At 47.9% G+C, this 10,913-nt stretch overlaps 2 protein-coding genes across 5 annotated transcripts; one reads left to right on the forward strand and one right to left on the reverse strand.

Moving 5' to 3' along the window:
- Positions 1–8,543: 8,543 nt before the first annotated feature.
- On the reverse strand, positions 8,544–9,326 carry LOC138847556 (proline-rich protein 36-like). Its single transcript, XM_070066692.1, has one exon. The coding sequence runs from the start codon at positions 9,324–9,326 to the stop codon at positions 8,544–8,546; it is 783 nt and encodes a 260-aa protein (XP_069922793.1).
- On the forward strand, positions 8,697–10,277 carry BEX1 (brain expressed X-linked 1). 4 transcript variants are annotated; one of them, XM_008273115.4, is made up of 3 exons: positions 8,697–8,835; positions 9,201–9,286; positions 9,656–10,277. In XM_008273115.4, the coding sequence occupies exon 3, from the start codon at positions 9,661–9,663 to the stop codon at positions 10,030–10,032; it is 372 nt and encodes a 123-aa protein (XP_008271337.1). In that variant the 5' UTR covers positions 8,697–8,835; positions 9,201–9,286; positions 9,656–9,660; the 3' UTR covers positions 10,033–10,277. The 4 variants fall into 4 exon arrangements, with proteins under 4 accessions (XP_008271337.1, XP_069922541.1, XP_008271338.1 ...); XM_008273116.4 differs by lacking the exon at positions 8,697–8,835 and adding an exon at positions 8,838–9,025; XM_008273117.4 differs by lacking the exon at positions 8,697–8,835 and adding an exon at positions 8,953–9,089.
- The last annotated feature ends 636 nt before the right edge of the window (positions 10,278–10,913 follow it).

The following is a 10,913-nucleotide window of genomic DNA, read 5'->3' on the forward strand; positions in this document are numbered from 1 at the left end:
TATCCCTCCTAGATAAACCCATCTCTGTTCTTGGATTCTGCTCCACATCCTCACCTGAATTTGGTGCTGTACATGTTCTAGATTTTGGCCATTCTAATAGGTGTATGGTAGTACCACATTGTTGTTTTAATTTGCATTTTCTTGATGACATATAAAGTGGAGTAGCTTTTCATGTGCTTACTTGCCATTGTGTATCATCTTTGGTGAGGTGTATATTTAGATTTTTGGTTCATTTTCAATGGGACTACTTCTTTCTTATTGTTGAGTTCCTTATATATTTTGGATAATAGTCCTCTACCAAATATGTCTTTTTCAAATATTTTCTCCCAGTATTTGGGTTTCCATTTCATGTTGTTGACTGACTTTCATATAACTGAAATTTTTAATTTTAATGAAGTCTAGCTTATCAACTCTTTCTTTCATATATCATGTCTTTGGTGTCACATCTAACAAAGTTAACATCACAGCCGAGGTCATCTAGATTGTACCCTAAGCTGTGTTCAAGTTTTGTAGTTTTTAAGTTAACATTTAGAGCTGTGTTCGGCCGGCGCCGCGGCTCACTAGGCTAATCCTCCGCCTAGCGGCGCCGGCACACCGGGTTCTAGTCCCGGTCGGGGCGCCGGATTCTGTCCCGGTTGCCCCTCTTCCAGGCCAGTCCTCTGCTGTGGCCAGGGAGTGCAGTGGAGGATGGCCCAGGTGCTTGGGCCCTGCACCCCATGGGAGACCAGGAAAAGCACCTGGCTCCTGGCTCCTGCCATCGGATCAGCGCGGTGCGCCGGCCGCAGCGCGCCAGCCGCGGCAGCCATTGGAGGGTGAACCAACGGCAAAAGGAAGACCTTTCTCTCTGTCTCTCTCTCTCACTGTCCACTCTGCCTGTCCAAAAAAAAAAAAAATAGAGCTGTGTTCAATTTTGAGTTCAGTTTTAGGAAGAATGTAAATCTTTAAAAATTCCTTCCTTCCTTCCTTCCTTCCTTCCTTCCTTCCTTCCTTCTTTCCTGTAGATATATGTTAGGTTCATTTTCTCTATAATGTCGATTACTCTGCTGTTTCCTTGCAGATTTTCTGTCTGGTTAATCTGTCTGTTGCTGAAAATGGCGTATTGAAATTCCCCCCATTACTATTGTATTTGAGTCTATGTCTCCCTTTAGATCCCTTAACATTTCTTTTAAAATGACAGATGCTCTATAATTAGGTGCATATACATTTATTATAGTTACATCTTCCTGTTGAATTGATCCGTTAATCATTACATAGTGCTCTTCTTTGTCTCTTTTAACAATTTTTGTGTTAAAGTCTATTTTGTCTGATATTAGGATGGCCACATTAGCTCTTTTTTGGTTTCTGTTAGCATGGAATATCTATTTTCATCCTTCTACTTTCAATCTACATGCATCTTTGTTGGTGAGATGTGTTTCTTGTAGGCGGCAAATAGATGGGTTTTGTTTTTTAATCTATTCAGCCAGTCTGTTTTTTTTTTTTTTTTTACTGGAGAGTTAAGGCCATTTACATTCAATGTACCTTGATAAGTAACGACTTTGCCCTGTCATTTTTCCATAAATATTCCTATTTTTTACTTTGTACTTTTACTTGGAGCTTTCCTTTCTTTACCTTCTTCCCTAGTGATGACCATGTTTCTGTGTTTCCGTGTGCAGCACGTCCTTAAGCATTTCCACAGGGCTGAACAGGTGGTGACAAATTCTTTCAGCTCCTATTTGTCATGGAAGGTCTTTATTTCACCTTCATTCATAAATGAGAGTTTTGCAGAGCACAGTATTCTGAGTTGACAATTTTTCTCTCTTAAGACTTGGACTATATCTCGCCATTCTCTCCTAGCCTGTAGGGTTTGTGATGAGATGTCCACTGTAAGTCTATTTGGAGATCCTCTGAAAGTAATCTGGTGTGTCTCTTGTGCACATTTTAGAATTTTTTCTTTACATTTTACTGTGAAGAGTTTGATTACAAAGTGTCATGGTGAAGATCTTTTCTGGTCATGTCTATTAAGAGTTCTAAGTGCTTTTTGTACTGGCTGTCCCTTTATTTCTCCAAATTAGGGATGTTTTCTGTTACTGTTTCACTAAAAAGGCCTTCTAATCCTTTCTCTCTTTCCATGCCTTCCGGAACTCCTAGAACCCGTATGTTGGGTCATTTAGTAGTATTCTATAGATTCCCAACAGTGTTTAATTTCTTCTTCTTGTTTTTTTTCTGACTATGTAATTTCCTGTGCTTTTTCTTCCAAGTCAGATGTTCTTTCTTTCTTCTGCTTCACTGATTCTGTTCTTAAGGCCCTCCACTGTATTTTTTTATTTGTTCTATTGGATTCTTAATTTCCAAGATTTCAATTTGATTTCTCTTTAAGAGAAATTTCGTGGGAGTTTTGTTTCATGTCATGTATGCATTTCATTAGTTCCTGAATTTGCTTCTTATACTTCTAAGTAATCCTATGATCAATTTTTTAATTCCATTTCCGGTATTTCTTCAATCTCATCTTCACAATCTAGCATTGAAGTATTGTGTTCCAGCTGGCGCCGCAGCTCACTAGGCTAATCCTCCACCTTGCGGCGCCGGCACATGGGTTTCTAGTCCTGGTCGGGGCGCCGGATTCTGTCCCGGTTGCCCCTCTTCCAGGCCAGCTGTCTGCTGTGGCCAGGGAGTGCAGTGGAGGATGGCCCAAGTGCTAGGGCCCTGCACCCCATGGGAGACCAGGAGAAGTACCTGGCTCCTGCCATTGGATCAGCACAGCTGCGGCAGTCATTGGAGGGTGAACCAACAGCAAAAGGAAGACCTTTCTCTCTGTCTCTCTCTCTCACTGTCCACTCTGCCTGTCAAAAAAAAAAAAAGTATTGTGTTCCTTTGGGAGTGTAATTTTGTCTTCCTTGCTCTTGTTTCTTGGATGGGTGTGTTTGTTATTTGGCATTTGTGGGGATACTCGTTAGTTTTTCTTTGATTTTTCCATATGGTGGATTTTATGTTTGGAATATGTCTGATCAGATTAGTGGAGTGTCTTCTTTCAGGAATACCTAGAGGCATGTGGTGGGAGTTGCCACGGAGCTCTGTTCAGTGCTCCAGTTTGAAGGGCATGTCTGAGGTGATACACCCAGGTTTGGCATGGTAAATCTTTTTTTTTTTTTTTTAATCAGAGGGGACGTTTCTTCTTGTCTGTTGGCATAGACTCAGCTGAGCTCCTCTCCTCAAAGGAGACCAGTGCCTGGATGCTTGCCCCATTGAGCATATTATTTGTCCACTCTGCCACAAGGATCACACAAAGGATTTATGCAGTCCTCAGTGTAAGCTCAGATTCCACAGCAATATCTCTTGCTATGTAACTAGGGAGCCCTGATCATGTGGAGCCTCCCACAGTAACTGGCCAATGTCCAAGCCACACACTGAGTCTTCCCACACAGCGCAGGGTTTTCACAGTCCCAGCACCTACCCTGTGGTGGAATGAGAAGGCCATGCCAAGAAGGCTGTTGGCAAGCGAGCATCAGTTACTCAGGAATGGCTTTGAAAACCACCTGGCAATGGAGCCTGCCTGGCAACAGGCTGTGATTGGATGGTTTTGGAAACCACATGGCAAACGGAGCTTGCCTGGCAGCAGGCTGTGATTGGTTAGGGCATAAACCGCCCCTTGACCGGATTGGCTGTCTTGGCTGTATAAGCTGTTGTACCAACTGAAATAAATGAGTCTGCAGCCTGCTCACCTCTGGCCTGCTTTTACCTGACTCCCGGGGTCTGTGTGGTGACTCCGCGCCTCTTGCCCCCACCACAATCCTCCACTCAGAAGAAATCCACCTCAACATCTGGCGCGCCAACGTGACTGAAAGAGAGAGAGCGTGTCAGACTCAGCGAGTTCCCTCCTGGATTTGGGCAAGTAGGCCCCTCGGTGTTTTGTGTGCTGTTCACTTCTGTGAGGGTGAGCACAGAACCCCCTCCTATGCCCCCTTCCTTGTCTTTGTACTTGGTCTAAGTGACCCCAGGTTAGGCACACACCGCCCAGAAGCGTACGCTGCTTCTCGGCTCCTCTTTTTACTTTCGGTTCGCCCAGTGAATTCACATGAGGGACTGATCATCCCAGAATTCGGAACCAAGTCATCTTCCCTCACTCAAGGGAGGTGACACTCCGGAGACACCATGTGGGCATACAACCTTGACCTAACGAATCAAGGAAGTCCCCCACTAAGCACAGGACATACTTATGATCTGATACACCACTGTCTGTTCATCTAAGGTAAGGAACCTCCTGCAGAATGCCATCAGCCTCTGAGGTGCTAGGAATTTGCTTTGTTATGGCAGCAGTGCTGTGGGTGTCTTTCCTTTGGCTAGAGTTGGCGTGGCACACCGCTCTTAAGTGCTCAGACACGGGAAAGATACCCGCCCCCTCAGAAACCCACGCAGATTACCAAACATAGTGAATCTGTGAGTGATCAGAGCCTGACACTCCAGGTCCCTGTCTCACAGACAACAACTTAGGGAGAGAGAGCTCTGACAGTGAAAATGACAATGTAGCAAACAAGGTAGCAAACAAAGTAGCAAACAATGTAACAAACAATGCAGCAAACAAGGTAACAAACAAGGTAGCAAACAAGGTAGCAATGCCTAGTCACCCCCCCCCCCCACACACACACACATGGGATGAACTTAGAGGACCTCGAGACAATAACTGATGCAAGGTAATCCCATCGGCACACAGTGAGGATCCCAACATTTGTGGCAGTCCTCGGGCATCCCAGGCTCTCAGGGCAGCTTCTAGACCCCATCCCACCCTCATGTTTGCCGTAAATGTAGGAGTGGACACAAAATTCAGGCCCTGGATTCCAACGCCTGTAAAAAACTTTCTGCTAACCAAGGGTCAAGGATATGCTTGTGTCTTTCCAGAGAATGCAGGACAGCCCATTTGGGTACCAGCCAGAAACATCAAGCCTGCAACTGACAGCCGACCAGAACCAGCTGAACAAGACTGAGAGTCCACCTTGTTAGTGGACGCACCTGCCCTATCATCCTACCCTGAGAAACTGCCCATAGCCACATCCATTACTGTTTTATACCCCACTAGCTCTGGTCAGCCACTCTAATGCCCCACAGCCTCTTTGCAGTCATGCCATTCCTGCTTACCATTGTTCCTCATTCCTATCCCATTTGAACAAGCACTTCTGTGGTCTCTCGTTTTGAGTGCTGGTTAGTCAACAAAGGGTAAGATACCCTGGGGAACAACCTAAGACAGTCATAGCTGCGTGCGGAGACCACATGGAAACGGGGTCAACAATGGTATGGCCAAGAATCATGCCTCCCGTTGCTCAAAAATAAATGAAAAGGGGGAAATGTGGTGGAATGAGAAGGCCATGCCAAGATGGCCACTGGCAAGCGAGCATCAGTTACTCAGGAATGGCTTTGAAACCCACCTGGCAATGGAGCCTGCCTGGCAACAGGCTGTGATTGGATGGTTTTGGAAACCACATGGCAAACGGAGCCTGCCTGGCAGCAGGCTGTGATTGGTTAGGGCATAAACCGCTCCTTGACCGGATTGGCTGTCTTGGCTAGTTAAGCTGTTGTACCAACTGAAATAAACGAGTCTGCGGGCTGCTTGCCTCCGGCCTGCTTTCACCCGACTCCCGGGGTCTGTGTGATGACTCCGCGCCTCTTGCCCCCACCACGATCCTCCTCTCAGAACCAATCCACAGCAACAGAGGGGAAGTTTCTTCTTGTCTGTTGGCATAGACTCAGCTGAGCTCCTCTTCTCAAAGGAGACCAGTGCCTGGATGCTTGCCCCATTGAGCATATTATTTGTCCACTCTGCCACAAGGATCACACAAAGGATCTATGCAGCCCTCAGTATAAGCTTAGATTCCACAGCAATATCTCTTGCTATGTAACTAGGGAGCCCTGATCATGTGGAGCCTCTCACAGCGACTGGCCAATGTCCCAGCCACATCCTGAGTCTTCCCACACAGCCTCAGTGTTTTCACAGTCCCAGCACCTACTCCCAGTCTATTCTCCCCACCAGACTCAGGAGTCTTCATTGACTGGTTGCTGGGCATGGACACAAGCTGGCACAGTTGTTAAATGGCACCTGCTCTCTGTCAGTTTGCTACAGGCTGCCTTTGCAGGATGATCAAGGAGAGAGAAAACATGTCCTCCCTTTGTTTTTTCTCCTCTGGTTTGGCGGGTCACTATCCCCCACTGGGCTCCAAGGTGGATTCCCTCCAGGCTCTTCCTGCAGCTTTTTGACCAGTGGCTTTGGCTGCTGCAGTCTGGTCTCAACTTGTTCTCCAATGCAGGTGCGAAGGCTTTCTGCTGGTGGGGTGCTAAGTTGTGCACATCTTTGTGCTCCATGTAGGTCCACTGTGTTCCTCCAATTTACATTATGTAGAGTTTCCTCTGCTGTTTTCTCCCTAATTCTTCCCTGAGACTGCTCTCTTTCCACTTTTTTTTAAACTACCTTCTGCTAGACTTGAGCAGCAAGCTTCCTCCGTACTCTGCCCTAAACTTTTTGAGTGAGTAAGGAATCACAGTCTATTTATTTATTTATTTAACAGAGTTAGACCATGAGAGAGAGACAGAGAGAAAGGTCTTCCTTTTCCCGTTGGTTCACCCCCAAAGTGGCCGCTACGGCCAGCACGTTGCGGCCGGCACACTGTGCCGATCCAAAGCCAGGAACCAGGTGCTTCTTCCTGGTCTCCCATGCGGGTGCAGGCGCCCAAGCATCTGGGCCATCCTCCACTGCCCTCCCAGGCCACAGCAGAGAGATGGACTGGAAGAGGATCAACTGGGACTAGAACCCGGTGCCCATATGGGATGCCAGTGGCACAGGTGGAGGATTAACCAAGTGAGCCACGGTGCCAGCCCCATGCATTTTTGGAGAATCTACAAAGAAGTCTGATCCCTCTCCCCACAAAAATGTAAATGTGCCACCACCTCAAATATAGATGGTTGATTTTCAGTAAGATCTGTGGAGTTCCACAGACTTCCAAGTTGAGAATGACAAGTTTACTCAGGAGGGTCAGTGGGGAGCATGTCTTGGGCTCTGGCATTAATGATGGGGTATCAGAATAGGTATGCACTGGCAGATAGTGACCCTGTAGCAAGATTAGGCTGTCCTTTGGTGATGGGGTCTAGGATGAAGATCCCAGCAGTCTGCACTTTCAAAGCTAGGTAAGTGATAAAAGAAGCATTCCAGAGAGGCATCTACCTGGGCTGGTTGAGCAAGAGGAGCAGGCAGGCAGGTTTGGCAGACTGTCTGCCCCAGCAATCACTTCTGTACTTTTCTTGGACTCTACCACCACAGGGGTGTACGAAGGTCCCATTCTGGTTTCCAGTATGATAACAGATCTCTCATCTCTGCTAGCAAGTGAGACACTACCTAGCAATTTGAGCAAGAAATAGATGGAAGGAAGCAAAGGCATTTACCGAGGTCACCATCTTGTTCACTTGTGTATCTATATTTTTGGAGCATGCAACAGAGTGAGGACCTGAGTGTAGAAAATGAAAAGCTCTAGAATATGGTGGTGTGAAATACTGTAACCTTCCCAACCTCTTGTCAGGGCAGGGATTATATGACTACCTCTGAATTATCAAACTGCCTCAGCCTTAGCTCTTCCCTTGGCTTAGGTCTGGAAAATCAAGAATAATAGTCATTAATTTTCTGTAGATAATGTCAGTTGTGAACAAATTCTTTTCCACATTTATTGAACGTTTATTAGAATAGAATAAAATAGAAATGTTTAACAGAAACTTGGACTTTGTTCCTGAAGGAAAAATGCTAGATTATTTACATAAAATGGCCAAGATCATACAAGTGTACTTCTCACTGAAGATTTACTTTGCAGATTATTTTGAAAATACCAACTGCATCCACAAAAATACCCTTTTTCAGAAGCCAGCGATGTGGTGCAGCAGGTTAAGCCACTGCGGTGCCAGCATCCCATACCAGAACACCTATTCCAGACACAGCTGCTCCACTTCCCAACTAGCTCCTTGCTAATGAGCCTGGAAAAGCAGAGGAGAATGGCCCAAGTGTTAGGTCCTTTGCCATACAGGCCGGAGACCTGGACGGAGTTCCTGTCTCCTGGCTTCCAACGGAGTTGGGGACATTTGGGGAGTGAAGCAGCTGATGTTAGGATCTTTGTCTCTTCTTCTATCACTCTGCCTTTCAAACAAAATTATTTTAAAAAATTTCTTTTCTCCCCCAATTTTCAAACAAGTTAGAATGTTCTAAAAATTATGTGTGTGCAGAGTCCAGAGAAAACGTTTTCTGCGTGGTGCAGGTGAACAGAAACAATGAATTTCTTTCATTTTTTTAAAATCTACTTTCTGAGATTGAAGCTGTTCTTTCAAAACCAAAATTTCACAATTTTCAATTTCTTGAAACATGCTGGTTTTTACAAATGAAATGAGGAGAAATTGTAAGCAAGCAGAGAAGACTAAAGCCAAGGCCAAGGAAGGTAGATGTGGACAGAGAGGAAAAGGGGGTGGTGGTGGTTTCAGACCTTCCCTAGTAACCGGAGCGAGGCACACTCCAACCGCAGGGCGGTGATGCCACTTGCGGGCCCTCAGATTGGAGAGGCCGGAGATGAGTGACAGGGCGGTGCGTGGCGCCGGGGCACAGAGCACCGAGGGACGGAAGGGGCGGCCGTGGGCGCGGAGGGGGGATCCTGTGGACCGCCCGCCGTCCGGCAGGGGGTAGCGAGGGGGGGCGAGCGCGGCGGTGACGCGCGGCCGTCACGTGACCCCGAGCTGCAGAGGGACGCAGCCTCGGGTGCAGTCGTCACTCGCGTCTGGCTACCAGCTCCCCGCTGCCCTGCGCTCGGCGGGCTGGCATCGGGCCCGGGCAGAGCGGAGCAGGTGAGGGCCCCGGCGGCCAGGGCGGCAGCGGCGGGCGAGGAGAACAGCGCAGCGGGCCCCGCCGCTTTCTGTTTATACAGTGGCCCCCAGGAGTAGGGGTGCAGGGGCGGCTGGGGTGCTGGAGGGGAGAGCAGCAGAGCAGGCAGGAGCCAGAGGAAGTCCCCCCGACCCGGGACGCTGCGGGAAAACGGTGAACACCGGAGGGGGCGGGGCGGCTCTGCGGAGGGACGCGGCCGCTGAGGGCCTGGACGGAGGTGCGGGGCCAGGGCGGCGGGAAGGGGCCGGCAGGGGGCGGGGAGGGGGGGCGTAGCGGTGCCGAGAGCTCGCCTGCAGCCGCCCCCTCTCCCCGACCCCGCCGTCTGCAGGTCTGCAGGTCTGAGGCGCTGAGTGTCGCGGCGGCGCGCCGGCGGCGAGAATCGGGAGGAGGAGGAGACCGCAAGGATAGGCCCAGGTCGGTGGGACAGACCGGGGTGGGGGCGGCGGGGGCCCATTCAGTCTGATACACCCCCCCCTCCAGCTCCCCTACCCCATCCCCTGTTCTCCATTTTGATGCCTGCAGAGTTCTGGAAATGCATCTGTAGGGAAAATGGTGGGCCTGAGGTGGGGGGCGGAGGAGAGGACCTAGAGGGAGGGTAGGGACTTAGAGTGGCAGCCCCCTAGAGGGCGCATGGTCTCTCAAGTGCGGAAAAACGAAATTACAAAAACAAAACCACGTTGATATTCAGGAATCTGGATAGTGAAGATTAAATATTAAGTTCTCTGTCCTCGGTGCTGAACCATCCACCCAAAATCCATTCCATTCTCGACTTTTGTCTCCTAGGAGCTATGGAGTCCAAAGAAGAGCAAACATTCACCAACATGGAGAATGCTCAGAAGGAAAAGGAAGAAAAGCGGCAAATTACTAATAAAGAGGAGCCCATGGCCCTCCCTTTGGAAGCTGAAGAATACTTGGTGCCTAGAGGAAACCGTAGACGGTTCCGCACTAGGCAGCCCATTGTGCATTACAGATGGGATATGATGCATAGGCTTGGAGAGCCACAGGCCAGGGTGAGAGAAGAAAATATGGAAAGGTTTGGGGAGGAGTTGAGACAGCTGATGCAGAAGCTGCAGGAAAAGCAGTTGAGTCACAGTTTGCGGGCTGTCAGTACTGACCCCCCTCACCATGACCACCATGATGAGTTCTGCCTTATGCCCTGAATCCTGATGCTTTCCCTCAAGTTCACAGAGAGCCCCTGATTCCCAAGTTTACACGTTTGTGATGTACTGTTGGTGTAAACCTTTTGATGTCACCCATTCTCTTTGGTCTCCTCTTATCAGCTTCTAATTGAATGTTGTATTTTTGATCCAGTTGGTAAGACTTTCGTTTGCAGAAGAATTTTGCCTATTGCATGGAAAGATGTTCATTATATATTGTGAAATTAATAAAGCAGTTTAAAAAGCTATCTCTGTCATTATTTTTTAAATCTTCTATTTAATATGTGAAAAGTGCTGAAATTAAACACAGGATGTGTCAAAAAAAACACAAAATATCAGTACAGGGACTTCTGTAAGATGGGCTGATGTGTTTTATGTAGTCTGAGAAAGACTGAAACACTTTTTAATGAACTTATGAAAGCAGTAGGGCCACTTAATAAATATTGACTGAATTTAGATAGCAGATGAACAAACTGAGGAATTTTTTTAAAAGATTTATTTATTTATTTGAAAGTCAGAGTTACACAGAGAGAGGAGAGGCAGAGAGAGAGAGGTGTTCCATCTGATGGTTCACTCCCCAGATGGCCACAACGGCCGGAGCTGCGCCGATTCAAAGCCAGGAGCCAGGAGCTTCTTCCGGGTCTCCCACGTGGGTGCAGGAGCCCAAGGACTTGGGCCACCTACTGCTTTCCCAGGCCATAGCAGAGAATTGGATCAGAAGTGGAGCAGCCGGGACTAGAACCGGAGCCCATATGGGATGCCAGCACTTCAGGCCAGGGCGTTAACCTGCTGCGCCACAGCGCCAGCCCCGTAACTGAGGAATTTTTATAAGTTGGGATGACATCTGCTTCACACAAGTGTATGATTATTATAAAATTATAATA

The sequence above is a fragment of the Oryctolagus cuniculus genome, chromosome X, assembly GCF_964237555.1.
Source record: "Oryctolagus cuniculus chromosome X, mOryCun1.1, whole genome shotgun sequence".
Lineage (NCBI taxonomy): Eukaryota > Metazoa > Chordata > Mammalia > Lagomorpha > Leporidae > Oryctolagus > Oryctolagus cuniculus.